The 24,072-nt window shown below is 42.4% G+C and overlaps 4 protein-coding genes across 5 annotated transcripts; 3 read left to right on the forward strand and 1 right to left on the reverse strand.

The window, feature by feature from the left end:
• Window positions 1-1,028: 1,028 nt before the first annotated feature.
• Window positions 1,029-5,747, forward strand: rpl7a (ribosomal protein L7a). The gene is made up of 8 exons (XM_080017787.1): window positions 1,029-1,059; window positions 1,925-2,045; window positions 2,245-2,394; window positions 2,680-2,820; window positions 3,014-3,093; window positions 3,310-3,440; window positions 4,869-4,938; window positions 5,581-5,747. Exons 1-8 carry the CDS (start codon window positions 1,057-1,059, stop codon window positions 5,683-5,685), a joined length of 801 nt encoding a protein of 266 aa, XP_079873913.1. The 5' UTR covers window positions 1,029-1,056; the 3' UTR covers window positions 5,686-5,747.
• A 1,181-nt stretch (window positions 5,748-6,928) lies between these two features.
• Window positions 6,929-9,798, reverse strand: surf1 (SURF1 cytochrome c oxidase assembly factor). Its single transcript, XM_080018025.1, has 9 exons — window positions 9,689-9,798; window positions 9,435-9,486; window positions 9,178-9,305; window positions 8,781-8,863; window positions 8,502-8,693; window positions 8,284-8,356; window positions 7,769-7,931; window positions 7,546-7,627; window positions 6,929-7,441 (listed from the first exon to the last, which is right to left on the reverse strand). Exons 1-9 carry the CDS (start codon window positions 9,764-9,766, stop codon window positions 7,375-7,377), a joined length of 918 nt encoding a protein of 305 aa, XP_079874151.1. The 5' UTR covers window positions 9,767-9,798; the 3' UTR covers window positions 6,929-7,374.
• Window positions 9,799-9,875: 77 nt separating this feature from the next.
• surf6 (surfeit 6) lies at window positions 9,876-14,696 on the forward strand. Of its 2 annotated transcripts, none has more exons than XM_080018504.1 (4): window positions 9,876-10,015; window positions 10,908-11,126; window positions 11,289-11,371; window positions 13,222-14,696. In XM_080018504.1, exons 1-4 carry the CDS (start codon window positions 9,922-9,924, stop codon window positions 13,915-13,917), a joined length of 1,092 nt encoding a protein of 363 aa, XP_079874630.1. In that variant the 5' UTR covers window positions 9,876-9,921; the 3' UTR covers window positions 13,918-14,696. The 2 variants fall into 2 exon arrangements, with proteins under 2 accessions (XP_079874630.1, XP_079874631.1); XM_080018505.1 differs by having other exon boundaries at window positions 11,292-11,371.
• Window positions 14,697-17,417: 2,721 nt separating this feature from the next.
• Window positions 17,418-23,616, forward strand: kyat1 (kynurenine aminotransferase 1). Its single transcript, XM_080017794.1, has 13 exons — window positions 17,418-17,732; window positions 17,837-17,895; window positions 18,948-19,095; window positions 19,265-19,414; window positions 20,455-20,541; window positions 20,645-20,770; window positions 20,947-21,067; window positions 21,147-21,223; window positions 21,316-21,405; window positions 22,256-22,442; window positions 22,552-22,628; window positions 22,805-22,891; window positions 23,018-23,616. Exons 1-13 carry the CDS (start codon window positions 17,652-17,654, stop codon window positions 23,075-23,077), a joined length of 1,350 nt encoding a protein of 449 aa, XP_079873920.1. The 5' UTR covers window positions 17,418-17,651; the 3' UTR covers window positions 23,078-23,616.
• The last annotated feature ends 456 nt before the right edge of the window (window positions 23,617-24,072 follow it).

Below are 24,072 nucleotides of genomic sequence, written 5' to 3' on the forward strand. Positions count from 1 at the left end.
TAATAAACCCTAGAAAGGGGATTGGTACTTTCACCAAGACTATCATTCAAAAGCGGAAAACAAAATGACCGAGATGACCGATAAAGAGACAAGGATCTATCTGTGGGAGTTCCACCTGCCAAACGTCACCCGATTGGTGTTCTAAGAGACACGGGCAGAGATGTTGCAAACACACCAGTTTATTGTAGAGAGTTGCAAAGATGGAACAATCCGAGAGCAGATGGAACACTGCCATGACAGAGGCGCTCCCTGTGTGTGTGGGGATTGGTGATTTACCTGTTGCCCCTTGATTGCCCTGACGAGCAACAGGCGTACAGCCACCTCTGATCCCGGGCCCAGTTGCCTAGACCCAAGACAGGTGTGGCCGCTTAAACCACACCACACCACCATAATAAACTTATACATAAATAGAAAATAACATCAAGGCATAACTACAATAACGAGACAGAAATGCAACGGATATGATTTTCTATGTGATTGCATGTGTAATTTACAGAAGGCTGGGTTGATGTTGGAATACTGTAAAACCTTTTATTTTTTATCTTTCATAGAGAACAAGTGAACACAAATACGTAACAATAAACCGGGGTGAAAATGGGGAACTGTAACAAGCCCAACTCCGTCCTGACACTTGAAAGCCAATAGACCACGACTACTCTGTAGTTATTTGCTGTTTTCATTGCAGAAACGACGCATTAAGGTCCCAACTGCAACTACTTTTGACCTTCAAGTGAGATTTCATAAACGTGATCAAATTAAATGACCAACAAGACTCACTAACGCCACATCACGTGCCGAACGCGTTTAGCTGGAGGCAAAACGCAAAGCACAACATACAAGCCTACTCGCGCAGTCCATTTAATATGACGTCGGCGAACGGTTTGTCGTTTTTGTCGAACAGATCTGAGGTCGGGAGATGATTTCCCCGAACCGCACGGAGGAGTGAAGAACGTGTCCCAGATCTGACTCTGGAGCTGTACGCGGCCGTGGCGCGAGAATCGCGGCCCTTATATTATTACCCACAATCCCCTTCTCTTCCTTTCCGACTGAACCAACATGGTGAGTGAGCGGAGCTTCCTACTGGGGAATACTCAACGCTTTTCATCCGTTGGCATCCTGCTTTGCTTGCTTATTTTTTCTCCGACGGTTTTAAGTTATATGTTCATAAAGGTCTCCCCGCTCGTACCAGAGTGTCATTTCATCTCGGCCCTCTGATATTTTTCGTAGAATATCCGCTGAGCTGAGTCCGGGCTAGCCGGTGTTTGAGCCGCTAGCGCCTTAAGGACAGTGGTTATATTGAAATGAGTAACAGTGAATGTGTAACAGAGTGAGCTTGGGCGCAGTAATGACCTGTTTTGTGTCACGGTTGCTTCCCTAACCGTACCAATGGAGACGAGGAAGCACCAGTACGTTTTCGGACATTTTTACGATTTCGCCAAGGCTGCGGGCCCTGGCATTGCGACGTGTTTCACGTCTGAAATGCTAAGCTAACTAGCGTTTCCCACGTTACAGATAGTGTGGAGTCTTGAATTGTGGGACGAACCGGCAACATAGATAGATCACTCCCAAAAGTCAGCATCTCGAGTGCTTCATTCGCGTCGCACGTTGTACGGTTTTCTTATTAAGTTGGTACTTTTAACGACTATATTGATGTATGTGTAAGATGCCGAAGTCTCAGGCCCTTGGCATTGGCATAAGTGAAGAATTCTTTCTCGTTACATTTTGTGCATGTGGATATTGTTTGGGGATCACCATGATATTTTACTGGCTTTTGCTGTGATGTCTGAATTTTCAGCTGAATCACTTGTGTGGAATCAAAATGAGCTTTTTAACACTGAGCTTAAAGCCTCTTAAAAACCCAAAGATCCCAGATTGGTGAAAGAAATTGTATGTTGATGAGGTTCCTTCTGCCTTTTACTTTCAGCCGAAGGGGAAGAAGGCTAAGGGAAAGAAGGTGGCACCTGCCCCTTCTGTGGCCAAGAAGCATGAGGCCAAGAAAGTGGTCAACCCCTTGTTTGAAAAGAGACCAAAAAACTATGGCATTGGTAAGTCAGAATGGAATGGGTTTTTTTTGGGGGGGGGGGGGGGTAGTAGTTAAGTACAGTGCAGATGATGTCAATAATATTTGCTATCTTAAGCAACAATGTAGACAACTCCACCAAGATCGCTGATGCACATACATCTTAGGAAACTGCTCTGTACTCACTTGTGTACACTGCTAAACTCACTGGATGTTTCCCACAGGTCAGGACATCCAGCCCAAACGTGATCTCACACGATTTGTGAAGTGGCCTCGTTACATCCGCCTTCAGAGGCAGCGCTCCATCCTCTACAAGCGCCTGAAGGTACCCCCAGCAATCAACCAGTTCACCCAAGCTCTGGACCGTCAGACGGGTAAGCCATGGTGGCTTAGTTCACGGTTTGTATTTGGTTGCCAAAATGTGACTTATCAATGCAATGATGTATGGAATTTCTTCACCTGAAACATCTCATGAAGTTTTATGAGCTTTTTAACCCTGAGCATTGCCTGACAGTTTAAGAGTTATCTATTACGGCCATGACTTAATGTGTTGTGCCATTAGATATCCTATCATTTTATTTGTCATCTTTACTTAGCATAGATTCCTCTCAGTCAGCACTGGTTTTGACTTCTTACTGTACCTTTCGCTTTTTTCTCAGCAACACAGCTTTTCAAGCTGGCCCACAAGTACAGGCCAGAGACAAAGCAGGAGAAGAAGCAGAGGCTGCTGGCCCGTGCTGAACAGAAGGCTGCAGGAAAGGGGGACACTCCTACCAAGAGGCCCCCAGTTCTCCGTGCTGGTGAGGCTTGAAATTGTTAAAGGATTGGTTTTATTTGGTTGAAATTTGACTCGATGCAATGATGTTTTGAATTTCTTCACCTGAGACAATCATGAAGTTTTAAGAGCTTTTTAACCCTGAGCATTGAGTACTAGTTTTGTAGTGGGGGGGGGGTCAATTATGCAGATGATCTAATGTGTTTTTGTGCTTTTAGGTATCAACACAGTAACCACCCTCGTAGAGATCAAGAAGGCCCAGCTGGTTATCATTGCCCATGATGTAGACCCCATTGAGGTAAGTCCATGCATACATTGTACAAATGGCAATCCATTTACCAGATAGTCCTTTGCAATGATGCTTAATACTGAACTGAATCATACTTGTTGATCAAATCATTCGAGCTTTTTAACCCTGAGCAAAGAGACCTAAATAAGGATGATTTGTATCGGACTATAGATGTATTTATTTTTTGGGGAGGTTCTCAGCTTTGTTTTTTCTCCATGTTGCTAGCTGGTTGTCTTCCTGCCTGCTCTATGCCGCAAAATGGGTGTTCCCTACTGCATTGTCAAGGGAAAGGCTAGGCTGGGCAGACTCGTGCACAGGAAGACCTGCACGTCAATTGCCTTCACACAAACAAACCCGTAAGTGTGGCCAAAATTGTTGTGCATGGCATGTGAAGTTGTAGGATTTGCTTTGATATTCAACTGAGAGGCTGTCCAACGGTGATGGATGAAGAATTCTATCTGCTAAATAGTGATCGCATATGTTTTCATACTGGTTCTCTAAAGTTAAAATTTGTTCCTTCATTCATCGGTAAGTCAAACTCCTGTGTGGCCGTAGACGTATTTGGTCACGGCCAAAACATTTTTCCAGCAACACTTGCACAGTATATGATTGTCTAAACAAGGATCCTTGGAAAAAGAGTGGTTAAAATGTTACCTTGCAATGAGTGTTCTACAATAATCAAGGCTGGCATGTCGTTTAGTTGTAAAAAATTAAAGTGATTGGATCCATATTCTGGTCAGGTCACATTTATCTTTTGCTCATTGACCCTAGTTTGTCATCTAGCGTCAATGTTTATCTACTTTGCGATCAATTACTAACTCCACCTAATTTTTAGGTTCATAAATATTTCAAGGGGAAAATGGTAAACGAGGGTCTGGCTTAAGTTGATCTTTAAAGTATTGATGTTGTATTTCATCTTGCAGTAAAATGGGAACAAATTGCAAGGCTTTCCTTGAGGGTCAATTAATGGGCCAAGTGTGTGTAAAACAGTCTCCATTATCTGGTAATTGCCAGTTTTTGACCAGGAAAATGTTGTCTGGCATATTAATCTCTCCGGTCCTTCTAAACACAATTTGAATTAATGCTGGGCGATAAAAGAATAACTTTATTGCTATATATTTTTTTCCCCCACTGAGTAAAAGTGAATCAATTAATTCTTTCTATTGGACAATCTGCTGTAAAATAAAATTCTAATCGAGTTCTAATTACATCAGACAAACATATTTTTAGTTGTTACATGTAATTAAGTATAAGGATACCAATATTCAACCAAATATTGTTCTAATATACTTTGAAGGATGGGCCAATACAAAACAGTGGCAGCACGTTATCATTGAAACGTTTTTTCTTATTTGATTTGTCAAGGTTTTTTTTGTTTGAGGAAAACTCAAAATAGTTATTTTTACTGAAATTCCATGTAAGACTTAACTCGGTATGTACCTTAAAGTGGGTATTAGATGTGCAGATTCCCTTTTTTCCCCAGTCCAGATTACACTATCCTGATAGCGACTGGCCATCGCTATGCAAAGTCTTTCCACAATCATGCAATGTCCCTCAAATGCTCATCACCCTCTTCCGTTCAGTTAGAGAAACTGTTTCTAGGTATTTATGTTAAAATGTCACCTTTCTCTAAGCATACACTGTCGAAACATGAGTTCTTTTGTAAATGCTTTAATCTTGGATCTTGGCAGACTGATATAAACTGATGGATACATTGCAGTTACTTAAATACTTGTCAACTATGTCTAGTATGGGTTCTGATTTTGTTTCTTCCTTTTTCCTAGTGAGGACAAAGGTGCACTTGCCAAGCTTGTGGAGGCCATCAAGACTAACTACAACGACCGATATGAGGAGGTAAGACCATGTTATAGTGACTGAGAAATTGAGCTGCGGCTTTTCCCACACAATTAGATTCTATTTGTGGTGGTAGCTGATCGGGGGGCGGGGGGGGTTGTCAGTGTCCCCGTTACATACGGTGTTTTTTCTGTTTTGTTCAGTAACGAAATTTAGTAAAATACATATAGAATAAAAAGCAAATGTTTTTATTTAGACCACTCCATCTCCAATGTCTCATTACGCATAGGGAGGGAGACAGGCGCAAATTGCGTCCAATCGCTCCCTAAAGTACTTGGCGTTTTTTTTTTTTTTTGTTATTTTTGATCGATATTATTTTTGAGGGCTTTAATGCAGGCTCGGAGTTGTGTGTTCATTCATTCAGTGCGCACAGAGAGGGAGGGCTTTTCACAGATGGGTCCATTGTCAATGTGTTAGAGCGAGGCACGGAGGGGGTGAGGGAATCATTGTGCTGTGCGCAGCTCTACATTGAAATAAGATTTTATCCATTTTTAAATGGTGAAGGGGGGGGGGGTTGTTTTGTCAATGTTGATATCGTAGCAGGCTGTCACCAATAAATCAATGTATGGTAATAACAGCTGATTGTAAAATGTCTAGTTTCACCAGAAATGTACAGAGCGCTAAAAGACTTTACTTTTCCAGATCCGTCGTCACTGGGGAGGTGGCATCATGGGCCCCAAATCCACAGCCCGCATCACCAAGATGGAGAAGGCAAAGGCCAAGGAGCTGGCCACTAAGCTTGGTTAAACTGTTTTGGATAAACAGTTTTGGTTCAACTGTTTTGGTTCAAAATAAATTTCCAGTCTTCATTCATGTCTTTGTGTCCTGCTTAAACATTCAATAGGAAAAGATGTATCATATTTAAGGCTGACATAGAAGTTGTCAATCCATGTTAATGTTAAGGTGGTGGTTTGCGCCTTCAAAGCTGTGGTATTTCTGAAGTCCAGAAGTGAAGGACGCAAGGTAACTAAACAAAGGTTTGTTACTGTGACAAGTGTACTTAATGTAAGTTGCTTTTGGAAAAAAAAAAGTGCTAAATGAAACAGGATCTTGAGTGGGTTCCTTTTTTGCAAGGATTAAATATACAGATTGCATTGCACATTTCATATTTTGTCCAATGTTTATATTAAGTGTCAATCTTGTGACTTTCTCAAATTGAGCATTAATAAAAGGTCAAATTGGCATCCCACTTGCAACCTGTTAGCGATGCTCTGATTACACTGACATTCAGGGTAGTTCTGTCAAACTCTTGAACATGCCTTTGGATCTCCCTTGGATCTATTGGTGTTTCTTTGGGGATGGGAATGTGACTTTAAAGAAAGAAGAAACAGTCTTTATTCATCACACAACACACCACACTACAACACATGCTTGCACACACACACACATGCACATGCTTGATGGTGGCCGGTGAAATGGCTCCTCTGCTTTTGACCCATCCTGGCTTGTCCTTCCTCCGGGGGCACAGCCAGGAGCAGTGGGCAGCGTACGTGGACGCGCCCGGGGACCAGTGTCCATCGCTGGTCAGACGATGATGGGTGCATGTTTTTGAGGGGGGTCCTTACTGACGTGAGGTGGAGGAAACCCCATGTGAACACGGGGAGAACATGCAAACTCCACACAGAAAGGCTCCTATTTGGGAGATAACCCGCCGGAGCACGGTGCCAACAGCGCCCCAGGCGGGAATCGAACCCAGGACCTTCTTGCTGTGAGGCAGCAGTGCAATGCACTGCGCCACCGTGCCGTGTGGGGGGATTTTTCAGGGGGAGCTGCTCTTCATCTATCCAATTTACTGGCGACTGCTAGCAATCCTGCTTAATCTATGGATAGCAGCTACATTTCACGCCCAGTCTTTGCATTTCTGGGAAAGGGAGACCCATGAACACTAACATGAGGAATCTTTACTGGAGGTCAAAAAACAACCACAATTTACTGTGGTGCCAATGAAAGGGCCACTACAACATCTGTAAAAACATTGCCCCCTACAGATGGCAATAGTGAGGTATACCTAAAAACCATGACACTCATGTGACACTTGACAATGATGGAGGCAGACAACTTGTTCATTATAGCTGTAGTCCTTACTACTGGATAGAAGTAAGATGGTAATCAGTCTTTGTGTTGTAATGACAACCTTCACACATGATAAGGACCATTTTAATACACCCAGTCAAAACTCCAACCTCCCAAATATGATTGTTAAGAACAGACTCGGCAGTAGAGTTTCAGTTATTGTATTTGGTTTAAATTTTTCTCTATCGAATAGGCTAATTGACAAGTGAGTTTGAAAGGTTTATTTTTATGCACATTTAATTTTAAAGAAATCAAATTTATATACATAAGTGATGAGTGACATGAAAAGCTTGTTTCCACCGTAGCTTGTTAGCAAAACGCGGGACGGACCCACAGGTGTTCCAGTCCATCTCTTCAGTCTTGTCAAAGTTTTATCTTTTTTATAAACTTGGCATACCACATGTAAGATGTCGCTGCACACAGCCCATACCTACAAAAAAAAATAATTGTTAAATACATAGGAAAATTCTATATTTTGTTTAACATGGTGTGCAATTTTAATGTCTTGAATCAAAAATAAAACCTGCCCCTTACCATGTCATTATGTACTGCATGTGTTCATTCCTCAGTGTGACTCTGGTTTGTCCACCGATTGGTCCACCAGGAATGGTGCTTGCTGCAGGAGAAAATGGTGACCTCTTAGTAATCTGTTCTGTCATGTATCTAATGCAATACTACATCCACTATTCTTATATTAATCAGTTACATTTTAAGTCTAGCAACTTCAAGAGTAAAGTGTAATTCTTCAAGGACCTACCAAAGTCAGCATCAATGAAAATGGACTCGGCTCCAGTGACACCTGCCATAGCCTCCAGGTCCCGGTAGTGCCAGCGGTTTTTGTCCACATCATTGTGCGGCACAAAGGGTTTGCGAGTCTCCGTCAGCCTGACGACCCCCACCACCTCCAACTCACCCTCCACCTGCAGATCAGTATGGGTATTATGTTACTCGTGCCATTTGTAAATGTCACTTTTCTTTGAGGAAACAAGTCAATTCACTGTAAAAGCAAAGCAACATATAAATTTAGGGGGAAACGTCGTGCAACCAGTTCTATTACATGTTGAGGCTGATGGGCCACAACCAGAGATGCTATTAGACTTAACAATGCAAATACACATAGTTAAAAAAATAAAGTGTCCGTCAACAAATTACAAAAAGAAAAAAGTAATGATGGGCAAAAATGCCCTCATTTTCCCCAGGGTACTATGAAGTACAGATTAAAACGCTGATCAAATTGTACTGTACTGTACTTGTAAAATATGTGCCACTTACCTGTCCCTTCGTCCTCGTCTCTGGTCTGACCTTCTGCTTGGGAACATATCCTCTGTTCACCAGAATTGTGATGCTGAAACATTTCAAACATGTCTCGGTGACTCACGACTGTGTCAATGAAAGGTTCTCACCTCCGTGACACCCAACGACGGGTTTGGCTCACGCATTTAAAAGCGACGTTCCCTTCGGGAGAAGTTCAACGTCATCACGAGCCTTACCCCTGGTCGGCGCAGCGGAACGGCGTGATGACATTCGCTCCCGTCTCTCCGCTCGAAGAGAGCCTTCCCGCCTCCCTGGCCTCTCTCTCCGGGTCGACCGGCGAGCGGGGCATAACGTACAGCTCCTGGGAGTGGTCGAAGTGTCCGCGCACCTTCACTCTTCTGTATTCCAGGCCCTTCAGCTCCATGGGGCTGGGAGGCAAGAGAGAGACGTTATTCATCCAACGTGCCCGACGTGACGGCCTGGCGGGGATTCCTATGCGCGTCGTGGGACCTTACTCGGTGGGGAGAGGAATGGGTTCAGCGGTGGTGAGGCGTCTCAAGTCATCGATCAGCTGCATTTTCCACTCCCGGCGTTTCACCTTGACAGAGGTATTCAGTTAAGGTCACAACTGTCACGAACAGAGGTGTCACTCGTGTTAGTATCCTCTCCGTGTCACACTAAAGAAATCCGAATAGCACTCATAACACCAACACAACACTGCCCCGTACACACCAAAGGACCTTCGATCCCCCCCCAAAAAAAAGTCAAGAGAAAACTTTGAGAAAACTCTCGATCAGAACGTCCGGTCGGTTTCGCCGTCGTCTCCCCTGGCGTCCGCCGGGACCCTGAGAGGAGCGGGGGGGGGGGGAAGGGCGTTAAGTTTGTGACGTCCGTCAAGAAAAGGAATCTTACCTGCCACGTCCCCAGGCCGAAGGTGGTTGTCGGGATCAGAAGCAGGATCCATCTGAGCAAAGAGTCTTCTCCTTTCTCGGCCGTCGCGGAGGCGGAACATAACCGGCGTCCCGGGTTTGTGGTTCTACCTGGAAAGACAGAAACAAGAAAAAATGATGATAATTAAAATAAAATAAAAAACACCAGCTCAGCTCAGCACAGCTGCGCGGGTCAGGCGGTCAACTGATGTTGTGCGCGGAGGGGCTCGGCACACGCACCTTTGTACTGAGGCAGCCGGGAAAGACCGCTCCTGACGTGGATGCAACGTGCCTGAGGAGGGCAGAGGCGCGTTCATTTTTGGGACGCGGGGAAAACGCGATCGTGGCTGACGCCCCCCCCCCCCGAAAGTTCATGCGTATTCATTTTTCGATTGGTCTTCCGAAAGGTAGTGCTGGAAGCAAAACTACGTGAAACTCGAAGCGTCAACATGTTAAATGGCATCTTCACACGCGATGGGAATCGTTTTACTTACATTCGTGTTTAGTATCCTGAGCATTTTGGTGGGATATCCTACTATATGTTTCAAGGTGTTTATACTACCTGACTGCATAACCCGCTTGGTGGAAACAAGCGGGGGAAGTGTTTTTGTGCTACTTCTTCCGGATCAGAGTTCACCCCCCCCCGTCGGAACCCGCCTCACCCACGTGTTACCACGATGTGCTGGAAGGAGTTGGACGTCAACCGCGACTCGTTTTAGTGATTAAAATGAACGACCTGGCGTCCAGGGACTCTTACATCCAGAAGCTGTGCAGTAAGGTGTGTTCTCGGCAAGATCCGGACCCCAGGAAGAGAGCCTTTGGTAAATGCCCCTACGTTCGGTACTTTCATTAGAATGTCGCTAACGCTTTCGCGTCTTCATGTCTCAATGGAAAACAAAAGGCGAGTCATGAAAGTGGTTTGAATTCAGTTCTGCAAGTGGTAGGCGTGGACGCGGTCAAATGAACCTTTTGGTCAGATTTAACCACCTTTTTTTATTTTATTTTTATCAAAATAAAAGAGCCAAGTTCTTCTGCCTCAGTCAACATCTCTGATGCGATGAAACTAAGCTCCACTTCCAGATCTCGATGAAACCAGCGTGGAGGGAAACCCTTGTATTTACCCTTTTGTGGGGGGGAAAGTGTTTTTAAATTTATTTATTCCAGTTCTTAATCACTTACCTTGACTTATGGGAGGCACGATCTCCCTTGCCCATGTACCAAAGCTATAGTACTTAGCAATAACTAACTGCAATACTACAAAAACTGCCTTAAATTTTGTATACAGATGTCTTATAATGGTCGTAAAATGGTCTCTTGGAGAGCTGCGGGCACTTGTATTTCAGGTTGTCAGTGCTCTATGGATCAGTGGATATAATTGTAGTATATATCTAATTGTCACATGGATCGGGATGTGTATTATACAGTAATCATTTTGCGTTACTATATTTATTACTGCCTATGAAGTGCCTTCTAATATAAATGTAAAATATTTCAACCCTGTTTATAATCCCAACTCCTAAGAGTTTGTATCATGTAAGAACTAAATAAAGCTGTGATAGTTACCTTTTTGAACATGAACATTTATGTAAATCACAGTTGATTCAGTTACAGTTATCTTTTGTCCACAACAGTTAATGTAGTCCCGGACATAAAAAAAAATGGATTTATAATAAACTGCTTCCGGCCCTCTCAAGTGTGGATTTGTCTCTGTAGTTCCTTATAGCGGTGGTAATACTGGCCCTTCCAAGAAGAACAAACGTAAACAGAAACAGCTTAAAGAAAACGCAACAAATGAGAAGACGCAGCATACTCCTCAATCTCCCCCGTCCAAAAAGAAGTCTTCAAGCTCTGTAGCAGCTCCTGCTCAGCAGAATGGAACCAATACTGCTGTTACCAATGCAGCCAAAGCAGATAAGATGCCGGTGTTGAAAGGTGAGATGGATTTTCTTTTGATGAAATACTTTTTTGCTTTTTTTCCCCCTTTACTCACTGTGTTGCATCTCTGTGACTATATCACTTGCATTTTCAAATGTGGTTTTCCTATTGGAAACGGGTATCACTACATTTTTATTATGTGTTTCATTTGTTTCCTAGAAGGAACTGCAGTCTCCAGCTTCTCCCCAGTCCTTGTTCTTCGCAAGCGACTACATGAAAAGATTGAGGAGTCTAAAACACAGGTATGATAAGATTTTAAATGGTATCACAGTTGGTGGATAATAGACCATTATTTTCAATTTACTCACTCTGAGGAAGAATTATTGGGTAAAATAGACTAAGAGTAAGCCTGGGCAACATGTCACAACATTTGAGCCAATGGTGACACGAAATGATGAACAAATAAATAAATGAAAACAATCTTTTTAAATAACGAGTGACTTGCACAAGTTTTCAGACAAACGGCATCTAAAACACAATATCACAGCTGACAGTGATCATAATTGAATGCAATGATGCGAATTGTTAAATAATTTAAATGATGAAAGTAGTGAAGTGACTAAGTCCTATCTAGCCAGAACAAATGTTGACATCTGTAAAACATAATTTAACATGCCTATGATTATTTTGGTAATCAAAGACTTAAGTTAATTGCGTTCAAGAATCCATATACTCTGTGTTGTGGCACACTCTGTACAGTTGCTCAGAGACTTCTCTTACAGCGTTTTGGGGAAAATGCTACAGCTGTGTTGTTAATAGTTTTTCCTACTCATTCAGCCTTTTATGGAGGAATGGACAAAACAATTTTCAATAAAATGAAATAAAGCAAATACTATGAGCCTGGGTTAGTTAGGAGAATAGTAGGGAACGATAAATCAAATTTAAACCGATATTGCAATGTAATAGAACACAATTTTCAAATTGCAAAGGCTGTGATTTAAAAAAAAAAAAAAAAACGAAAGAAGTTTTTGTTTAATGTAACACAATCTCACCCAGTGATACTAAACCCGTGTCTCTTTTATGGCTAGTTGCAACTCTTCTTGTTATTTAAAAAAAATAAATAAATAGAAAAGTTTAATAAAAAATTCTAAAAGCCGATTTAAATAGATTCTGTCTGAGACTTGTCTGCAGTATTCAAAACTGAATTTTCCAATCAATGGCTGATCACCAGTGGCAATTTTATTATTAATTATTGGTATTTAATTATATTATTACTGTATATAAGTAATAACCTGGAGCCGCAACTTATCACCAGACTCCCAGCTGTGCCACACGAGACCACCGTGTCCAAATCCTTCATCGGTTTCCACACTACAATCACCACAACAGTCTCGATGAGAAAATTGGAAAAAAAAACAAAAAAAACTTTTTTATCAATCCACAGTTTTTATTTAAGCCATTTAACTTAATTTAAGTGCGGTATTCCAGAGAACGCTCGTCGCTTTCCCTACGTAACTTCCGTTTTGCCGTCTACCCGTAAACATTTGTGTATAATAATACATTTGTGGTTACAATGGTAAAAAAAACATGGTAATTGTAATAACAACAAATTTCAATTATTGCATACATCATGCCTTTCATTCCTTAATAACATATCACTAGCGTCTTATTTTAAAATGCATAATGGTTTGATGGAGGAAAGGGATGTTTGAGAAATGCACAAATATTTCTTGTTAATGTGGCTCCCGAGCTGGGAAAGGTTGAGTACCACTGCGATAGAATGACTTATTGCTTGTGTTTAGTGAATAATACAGGAGATAAAGAACTTAAAAAAAGAAAATTGCATACTAACTCACAATCACAATCGCATTATTGGTCAAGAAAATCGCCATTTGATTATTTTCCGAAATTGTTCAGCCCTACAGCATAGTCAAGTTCGTTCATATAGCCCTTCATCACACCACAGTCTCACACGGCTTCACAAGCCCCTTTTGGGGGGGGGGGGCGGAGCCACGGAAGGAGGAATTCCCCATCCAAAATAACCGGGCTGCAGTGGATGCCGAGTGGGCGAAAGCATACAAAGAACAGGGTGTTGTATACCGACTGTATTCCAAACTACACGTTAGTTTTATCTTTGTCCTCTCCCTTTCAGGCAGCACCGCAGGACGCGCCTTCAGAAGCAGCACAGGCCAAACGAGCAAGGCGGAAGCTGGAGAGGGAGCGCAGGAAAAGGAAGAAGAAGGAATTCCGGATGAAAAGGCTCGCGGAGAAAGCTGGAACAGACCAGCAGCGGCAGATCAAGCAGGAAGAGAAACCCGTCCCGGCGCCGCCCGCGAGCAAGCGAGACGAGAGCGCCATCATCTTCAACACGGTGGAAACTGTAGAGCAGGGCTACGTGGACAAAATCCTGAAAAAGAAGAACAAGCGGCGCACGGTGAAAGGCAACTTGACGCCCCTGACGGGCAAGAACTACAAGCAGCTGCTGAGCCGCGTGGAGCTGCGCAAGGCCAAGCTGGAGGAGCTGAGGGGCAAAGACGAGGGCAAGGCCAAGGAGATGGAGGAGAAGATGAAGTGGACCAACGTGCTGTACAAGGCCGAGGGCCTCAAGATCAAGGACAACGAGGCCATGCTGCGGGTCTCGCTGAAGAAGAAGGAGAAGCAGCACGACCGGAAGAAGAAGGGCTGGGAGAAGAGGAGCGAGGTGGTGGTGCAGAAGATGCAGCACCGCCAGGACAAGCGGCGCAAGAACATCCAGAGACGCAACAAGGCCAAGAGCGAGAAGAAGAAGGAGCGGGCGAGGAAGAAGGGTCGGGTGCTCCGTGGGGACCTGGAAAAGTTTTCTGTGTAGGTTTGGAAGAAATAAGTCAATGTATCTTTAATTACTGGAAATTATAGATATTATTGCGGGAGGGGGGGGTGTTTTCTTGCTATTTTAATTGAGGAGCCCCAGAAAAATCTGGTCTATGTATGTCAGTGAAAACATTTACTCTATCTTTTGTTTTCTTTGGAACGTTATTTTGATTTCTGTGCCTGTGATTCATGCAGCCGTTGTCTTGAATCAATTTGAAAATGTTAATTTTGTATAACTCAAAGATCCAGTTCATAATAACGTGTCCAGATGTTCTCCCTGTGATCAGGACTGTGACAGCTTCGAGGTAACAAGGTTCTTGTATTATATTTACAACAGGTATTAAAATGCTTTGTTTCTGTTCTCCTCTGTAAAAATTAAGGTTTTCAAAGTAAGTGAGTCACTAGTAGTAGTAGTAATAGTCCTAACGCTCTAGAAGCAGGTGGTCCTGGGCATGTAACTGCTCCAATATTTACATCCGAATCTTGCACCCTGTTCCTATTTACAAGGTAAGAGTTGTTTACTTGTTACAAGTAACACGAAAAAATGTCGATGGTGGATTTCGAGTGGATAACCGGAACAAAATGTACGATACCATTAATTATAAAAGACATCTCCATATAAATAAGATGTTAACGATTGTAAATTTCAAAAAAGAATGGAGTTAAAAATGAATAGTGTATTTGTAATTATTTTCACATTTGCTGTGATAAAGAGTGTTTTGAGAAATGCTTTAGCCCTACAACCTATTACCATCAAAGCCTTCCCATTAAACCAAATAAGTGTCTCCACAAAACTGATAAATAATAAATAAATTGAATATTGATCAGTAATCAATGAATCATGGTTGAACAATTGTCTACAGCTAAAAAGGCACTGTTCCGTAATCATCCTTCAACTTTTCAAAGGTTACTTACAATAGCATCTCTAACTGCACGTCCACCGAGTCTCATTTAGAGGAAAATCCAGGAACAAAAAGAGAAAAATGAATACGTGCGGCTATTGTCTTTTCAGAACGATCACATAATACCAATAAAATCACAATTATGTGAATGAGCCCATTTCCTCCAGAAGTTTACAATATTCAAAATAAAACTCACAAATATAAGATTATTGATAGAAATAACAGTAGTTGGTTGTGTTTATAAAGACATATAAAACGCAACAAACAAACAAGGTTCTGGCTCCCCATCTTTTGACTGTAGCTAGACAGCCGTGGCATTTCCCTTTCACTTCCAGATTACAACAGAAAAGGTGTCCTAAACCTCGGTAGGAGTGGGTAGGCACCGTCACCCAATATTATTCCATCCGGTTTACTGGTTTGGAACTCAGAGAATAGTCTGCTCTCTCTTAAGATGCGTGCGTCACGGACCGTACAAAACTTTTAACTCTCAATCAGAGCCGATCAGATTTTGAAATCCAATATTCTGCCATACCGGATCAGACAACCCCAAAAAGAAATGCAGGATAGGATCACCCTGGTCCAGATTCAGACTTTTCAAGATCCTGATTATCAGTGCGTGAAGCCTACATAGCTCCTCCTGGATGGAAAGAACAAGAATAAGACTGGCATTATAGACATTGAGAGCCCTTCATGCAGAGTTTAATTAATATATATATTTATACTAATAATCATGTTTTGGTCAACCTGATTAAAATGAAAACTAAATCGAATACGGCAAGAACAAAAATATAAGTTCAAGGCTCCACTTCATTTGAATGTGTGGTTTGAGGAGTTGGACCCAAAGCCCGGCTTCCGTTTGCTGAAGCAGGGTCAGCTCTATTCGCACCTCTGTCATCTCCGTCCCAGGCTTTAAAAGTGTTTCACAGGCATCCTCATTCCCTCTGATCTGGATGTCAGGCTTCCTTGGAGGTGGCTGTGGTGTCCTGGTAGCTGAGGGTCCAGCTCCTGGTTCCACAAGGGTCAGGACTAGTGAGGCTTCTTGATGCACCCACCAGCTGGGACTCACCTCCCTGTGGGACATTTGGTATCTGGTATCTAATGCAGTGGTTGGGAATTCCGGCCACCAATGATGCCCAGAGCCACATCTGTGTATTCTTCCCGTTCATAGGGCCTGTTGATCTGTGGGTTTTTTAAGCTTGGCTGTGGTCTCTGGTCGCCTTCTGCTTCAGATTTTTCCACATCAACTGTACTTGCTCCACTGCCCTCTTCTGTCCAGACCCTGTGGCATGAACATTGGCGGTTATCTCCATTCATATTTCAATCCTCACTTTCGATGTCGCTGCTCCACCCTCTGTCTGAAAAGCACTTACTATGGAGCTAGAATGTGACCTTACACTCCCCAGCAGTGAATGGGTCTTAGTTGGTATAAAATTAGGCCACTTTCCATCCATGGTTCCACTTCACTGGATTTATTTAGAATCGTTTTTTTTATATAGGTATTGGTATTACTGGTCCTCATTGACCACATAGTAATAATAGACCACAACCCCTGACAAATCTATTTGATTAACGCCTGCCCTAACGTTACAGTTGTGTATTCCCAATTACATGACCAGTTATTTAGAAACTGAGAGGAGATGTTACCGCCAAAGGGTCTATATTGAGAGTCCCATCCGTCTTCGACATTATACAAAATATGAGCTTCATGCACATTTTAGTTTTGGACTGCTGATATGAACTATATCGTAGATCTTGTCAGGCCACAACTGCAACACAGAGCCCTACGAAGTCATGCACCGACTGTGGAAGAAAGGGTCCTCATTGCTCTGCGTTCGACGCATCCGAAGCCCATTCTATCAAGTTATAGCTGACAGTTTTGGCGTCCACATAACGATTGTCAGTGAAGTGGTAAAATCGGTGAACGCTCGATTTCTTTGATGGCCAAGTTGCCCGGATCAAGCGCAATTCTTTTTTTCGTCTTGGGAAACATGCCCAACACTATGGTGGTGATGGACTACGCCCATCTGCACGTGCAAGCTCCACATCAGTGGGAGCGGGAGCTTGTCAACAGGTCAGGGAGGCCCAGCATCAATGTTCGGTTTGTGGGAGATGCTGGCTCGCCATCACCATCTGCTCAACCATGACCATGTTTGATTAATAAGTGGTCCATGTTCTAATGGTTTTTTTTTAATATTATTATCTATTATTCATTTTGTAATGACAGACTTATTATTTGGTTTTAATGCACTATTCCGCGAGGTAGGGAACAGCTCTGTGTTTATCACTGTAAAAGTGACAGAAAGAAATACATCCAAATATGGCAACCATTGAGGCTACGTGTTTTCTTTCCAATTTGCAATCTTCACCGTCTTATTTATATTGAGATGTCTCTTGCACATTGTGCAGCTATCCACGCCGAATCCGCCCTTCTCCTCCCCGGATACGATTATCTGATCCGAACGGATTTCAAAAGTGGTCCCAATGAACGTTTTGTTTCATGTTTTTACTTTTGGTTTTGAACTACCCACTTCTCGAGCCCCCATTCCGTTAGCCCCGCCCACACCGGAAGTGCAATGTAAACACAAGGAGGTCCAAGGGTCGGAGAAGTAAACAGGCTTATAAAGAAGCAGCGTGGCCTCAAGGCCCTTGTCCGGCGGCCGGCTCGTCTCGGCTGAATGATCTTTTTTTTTTTTTTTTTTTCCTCTCGTAAAAAAGACAATAATAGTGATAATCACAACAATATCGAATAAATCAGAGAGAACGCTTACTCGCGGAGAGTGGAAAATAAGCGGAACTTGGAGTGAACGTTGAGCTGAGATGACCGATCGAAATGCTAATGGTCTCGACAAGAGTGGCGTTGATTTACCGAGGCGCAAGTGAAAGACTCATTCATAAAACACTCATTAATAAGGTGAGTGTGAGGCTTTCTGCCAACCACCCAGGTATGAAAGTGTTGTGTGTGTGTGTGTGTGTGTGTGTGTTCGTGCCAAGCTGGTCTCCTTGTTTTCCTTTCAGATAATGATGGCGCGGCGGATTCATTCGCGCAGATTGGACGGTGTCGAAAAGAACATATGGTGAGCGAGATAAACGTGTTGTCTTTGCCTTTTCAACAGCGACCCAGTGGAATAAATAAACAATCTGTGATCAGTGCTCCGCCCTCCTGACTGAGGCGTCATTAAAAGTGCGTGTTGTCTGTCCGGCGCAAGGCGTGCCGGTCTTTAATATCCTTAAACACCCCATGCATGCATAGTGTTATGAGGCTTTACTTATAATAATGATAATAATAATAATAATAATAATAATAATAATAATAAGCATACAATTGGATTAAAACAACAAAAAATAACGTCTGTTTTGATCAACTAAAACGAGCAATTAAAAGACGAGCTTTAAATGACACTATGATATTACATATATTACATAGTATTAACATATACACAATTCCCCCTCTGATCAACCAATCACTCTCTGCTGTTTCTCACCCGCAGAAGTTTGGGAGCAAAGCTACGGCTCCTACAAAATAAATGGTTATTGGACGGCCAAGAGAGATTGGCTGACTATAGAAATAATGGTCCTTTTCGCAGAGACATTAGAAAAAGAATCGTTTCATCTTAAAGCTGCTTAGAAAATAAGAAAAGTGACAGAAAAAAACGTAGACAATTGTTGACTCAAATAGGGTTTGAATACTAAAATAGTACACAGAGCCATGATACAGCCATTTTTTTCTGACCATAAAGAGACTAATCTTTACCACAAATATTGGTTTAAAACAATGTACTCAAGTGCAATTGCAAATGAATTCCTGATATTTACATTGAGTTTAGAAGATCATTACCATGTCCATATTGTCAAAGAGGAATTTTGTATCAGGAAGCCCCTTTCGAACTAGAATGAATGTGATTGCTGTTGCAAAAAGCTGCTCGTCGTGTCGATGTCATGGTCAGCGAGTCCCAGGATGCAGTTATGTGGTAGTAAAATGTTGCTGTGGAACCAGCCATTCACAAGCAAAACTCCCTACAAAACACTGTTTATGAATCTGGATGCGCTGTCCCAAGGTAAATCCAATCAAAGACAACTTACAATAAAAATTCCGGCAATCATCTTATTGAATGTTTTTGCTTCATAGGGTTGAATTCACCCAGTTGGCGGCGGACTACAAAGTGGTAAACCTCGGTCAGGGCTTTCCTGACTTCTTGCCTCCCAAGTTCATACAGGATGCGTTCTGTAAAGCAGTGAGCGGGGGGTGCCCAATGCACCAGTACACCCGTGCTTTTGTAAGTTTCAATACAGCTATTTAAATTCATATTATAAAACAATAGGTGATACAATGATCTTTGTTAATAGTACCGCACATTACATACATGACTCACTCCATAGCATTAGTATTAGCAGTGTGGGTTTGTGTATATGTGTATGTGTTATCATGTTATTATTGTCCTTCAGGGCCACCCCTCCCTTGTCGCAATTCTGGCAAAATTCTTCAGTAGAATTGTGGGACATGAGATTCATCCTATGGAAGATGTCCTTGTCACAGTTGGAGCCTACCAGGCTCTGTTTTGTACTTTTCAAGCTCTAGTTGACGAAGGAGATGAGGTAAGACATCAAACATAAAGTCAGGGTGTGTGCGTGTGTGCGTGCGTGCGTGCGTGCGTGCGTGCGTGCGTGCGTGCGTGCGTGCGTGCGTGCGTGCGTGCGTATATTTACAAGGTTCTTACAAGGTCTCTTGAGGTGCTTGAATTTCATCCTCAGAAATGTAAGTACTGCTTGAAAAGTGCTTGGGGGAAAAAATGCACAAAAGAATGATAATTGAAAACCAGTGATATCCCCCCTGGTTTTGTTATTCAAATTAAAAAAATGTAAGGTGTGTGTGTGTGTGTGTGTGTGTGTGTGTGTGTGTGTGTGTGTGTGTGTGTGTGTGTGTGTGTGTGTGTGTGTGTGTGTGTGTGTGTGTGTGTGTGTGTGTGTGTGTGTGTGTGTGTGTGTGTGATATAATAATAAAAAAATCTGTATATACAAATATCCTATTCTATCCTACAGCCTATCCCATATACATAACTCTATTCCCTTCACTACTATTTTGTACTCTTTATTACCTTTTGGAGTCTTATTTTATTTTATTTTATTTTATTTTATGTATATTATTCTGTTCACTAACTGCATTATGTCTGGAATCACTTAGTTTCGGTTAGTTATCTAGGTAGGAATTAGGTTAGCTATTATGTTCGGTTTACTTACTATTGTGCATAATATCCGGGTGCGTTGCAAAGACATTTCACTGCATATATGTATGAACGTAGGTATATGTATGTGACAAATAAACCTCTTGAATCAAATAGTAAATATCATAAACTCAAAGTGGATTATATTTGTTTTGTGTGAAAGTCCTTGAATTTCATTTTGTAATACCAGAATGAACCCTGTATTTAACAAGATAAACCCTTGTCAAACAGTATTTATACACACTGTGAACAGTATGATTCCGGTATTTTGCCAATCTTCAATATAGTTCAATATTTGGTTTATCGCTCCATTGAACAGTTTATAGTATTAATGAAACAATATAAATACATGAAATTATTAATATGTTTATTTACTGTAGTTGGATTAAACAAAAATGTCATGTTGTCTTTCAGGTTATAATTATTGAGCCGTCCTTTGACTGCTACCAGCCGATGGTGAAGATGGCTGGGGGAAAGGCAGTCTTTGTGCCTTTGAGGCCAGTAAGGAGTCGCCACCTTCCCTACATGTAAACAAAAACATCACTGCTTCTCTGCGGCCCAAAACAATCTTTTTGATCGTGTCTTTCGCTTTTCATAATGCCAGAGTGGCGGCAGTAGCAAGGCGTTGTCCAGCGGGGACTGGGTGCTGTCTGCCGAGGAGCTGGCCAGCAAATTCAGCCCGAAAACAAAAGCTGTCGTCATTAACACCCCCAACAATCCGACCGGCAAGGTGAGACACGTCACGGTCAATGGTTAAAGAACAACGGTGGTTGATGTCAAAGAATTTGGTTTGTTCCCAAGAATGTTCCATGTTCATGAACGGCTGTGTGAGTCCACCTCCATCCGACGTCTCGGAACGTGAGCACGTCTCTGAATCGCTCGCCGTAATCCATTCGCTACACACAGGTGTACAAGGCAGAGGAGCTCCAAATGATCGCAGACCTGTGCGTCGAGCACGACGTGGTTTGCATCAGCGACGAGGTGTACGAGTGGCTGACCTACGACGGACGCGAGCACGTGAAGATAGGTCCGATCGATACGCACGCAACGGACACATCCTTCATTTACGCATTATTTTGGATTATTCAATATGTTTTCATACGCAGCCAGCCTCCCAGGCATGTGGGAGCGGACCATCACTATTGGCAGCGCTGGGAAGACCTTCAGTGCCACTGGGTGGAAGGTGATGGAAGGGTTTTTCTTTTTTAGGTGCATTTCTAAAACCTTGACGGTTCACACTATTCTGTTCCTGATTCGTTGTGTTTTTGTTTATAGGTTGGCTGGGCTATAGGCTCCAAAGATATCATGAAACATCTGAAAACCGTGCACCAGAACTCCGTTTACCACTGTGCGACGGCCGCTCAGGTCAATAAATACTTACTTCGTTTTCCAGTGTTACAACATTTTTCAGGACTTTCTTTTTGAGTGTGTGAGATTTTGTGGCATCTAGCGGAAAGGACTTGGCAGAAACGGAATTAAATATTCACAAGTATGTTGTAATTCCGATCCCATGAAAATTAGAATCTTGTTTTCGTTACCTTCAAATGAGCCCTTTTTAATCGACATAGGGAGCCTGCCATGTTGCGCCGCCACGTTTCTACAGTAGCCCAGAGTGGACAAACCAAACGCTGGCTCTACAGAGGGACTTTTTCGAGTTTCGCAGGCACCGTAGGTTCTCCTACGTAAACGCTGTGGAGGGGGGAGGGTGAAGGGAAGGGTATTCAGTTGGTTGCAATCTGCAACCTCACTGCTTGATGCCACTGAATCTTACAGACTGGTGCTCTAAGGGCCAGATAAGTCTCAATTGATTTATTCAGTTTCTTCTCCTTTAAAATGTTATAATCCTTAGAGTTACATGCCATGGTGTGTGTGTGTGTGTGTGTGTGTGTGTGTGTGTGTGTGTGTGTGTGTGTGTGTGTGTGTGTGTGTGTGTGTGTGTGTGTGTGTGTGTGTGTGTGTGTGTGTGTGTGTGTGTGTGTGTGTGTGTGTGTATTTGTATGTATCTGTATGTGTATATATATTTATAGCTACAAATAATCTATAGGTGTGATCCACTGTAACTCCTTCACGTTATTGACATTTTTTGTTCGGTTATCCGTCTCCGTTTCTGCTTTTGGCAAAGTGACAAGCTTGACTTAGAACCCACATCCGGAGGTTCGGGTGCGATAAGTCTTTCATCTCTTTTGGTCTCTGCAACCGTTGCCGTATCCGACAGGAGGCAGTGGCCGAGGGGTTCCAGGTGGAATACGATCGATTCGGATCCCCAGAGAGCTACTTTAAGGAGCTGCCGAAGAGGCTCCAAATCAAAAGAGACAAGTTGGCGCTGTGTCTGGAGAGCGTGGGTCTGCAGCCCATCAAGCCAGAGGGGGGATACTTCATGATAGCTGACATCTCCGCTGTCAGTGAGTGCCGCCATATTGATTACCACAAGAATTCTGTCCTTTGTCTTTATCCAGTTCTGTGTTTCTCTCCACAAAGTTCATTTTTCACACTCTCCTTCATTTATAACAGAATTTGACTTCAATGACACAAGCTCTCAGGACGAGCCCCACGACTTTAGATTTGTTAAGTGGCTGATTAAGGAAAAGGTAAAGATCCAAACTCCAAATGTACACTACTTCCTTTTATTTGTTCTACAGAAATGGAAAAAAAGAGTGGTTTTGTAATTGTGAAATAATACATCGATAACCTGATATTGTTTGATTGGTCAAGTAATATAAGGTAAACAGTATAGTGCCTCATTTTAACCTCTTGACCTCTGCAGGGACTAGCTACTATCCCTGTGTCAGCGTTCTACAGCCTGGAGCACAGCAAAGACTTTGAAAACTATGTACGATTCTGTTTTACCAAGGTACGCATTCCAAAATAACGTCCTTTATTGTGACTGATTGGTATTTTTCATGTCAACTGGTAGATCTCTGTTGTGTTTCTTTTCACTATTTGACGCTCTCCCCTTCATATTTTCTTCCTGTTAAAGGAGGACTCGACATTGGACGCGGCAGAAGAAATCTTAAAAAAGTGGGGCAAGGAAAAGTGAAAGCGATGCAAAGCAGGCCATCCTCATCCGTCCAGCCTCCTTTTTCTTACTTTTAGGTTCACAGTTTTATTTGTTAGATACACAATTATACGTGACGAGGGTGCATTGAAATGTTAGGTATTATGCAGCAGTGATTATGTAGTGTGTACAACACAGAGACTAAAGTATTAAGGCTAAAATGATAAATGAGAGCAGTGCAATATGTAGCCTAGTTATCTTGAGCTTGGGTTATTATCAAGTCATTAAGATGGCACATATGGAAGAGGGGTGGTCTTGTTAACCTGTATGATTATACTTTTCCCCGCAGGCCCACGTGTTTTCATAAAAAAATGAACATTTGTCCTATTGTAAGATTGAAATGTATTCATTAAGCATATGATTGTTCTACATCACATATCCTTTATATGATCTTTTGAATGAAATCAATGATTTTGACAAGAAATCTGAAAAGGTAACAGCTTATTGACAGTTGTCACTGGTAAGCGAGAAAATGTCAATGTGGTGGTTTTTGATGAAAATAAAGCCAGATTGCTTATGTTTCTCTTGTCATTCCAATTGTTTCTCCGTTGGTGCTGGCAAATTTGGCCCTTGAGAGGCAGAAAAACCGTCTGCAACATATTTCTTCTGGGAGAGAAAAATGCATTATTGAATCTGTCGGGGTTTAATGAAAAAAGAGTTTAGAAAACGTAGGGCAACGTATGTAACCCTGGCTCTATACGACAATACTTGGTCATCTGGCCTCAGGTCAGCAGATGTGGGAGCGTTTATATCAAATGAATGAGGCATGAGGATGATGTCGCATCAGTGGAGCACTGCCGCATACCCACACAATCACCCTCTTTTTGGCATGCTGTTGTGGTGGCTTCACTATCATTCATAGAACCAGGGTTACCTACCACAATACTTCGTAGTAGTATTTCATATTTGTGATAGTATATCAAATCAATCACGAGGCCCCATGTTTTGGAGATGAGGACTTCAAGGACCTAAGCTTT

The sequence above is a fragment of the Zeus faber genome (assembly GCF_960531495.2).
Source record: "Zeus faber genome assembly, chromosome: 17".
Taxonomy (NCBI): Eukaryota; Metazoa; Chordata; class Actinopteri; order Zeiformes; family Zeidae; genus Zeus; species Zeus faber.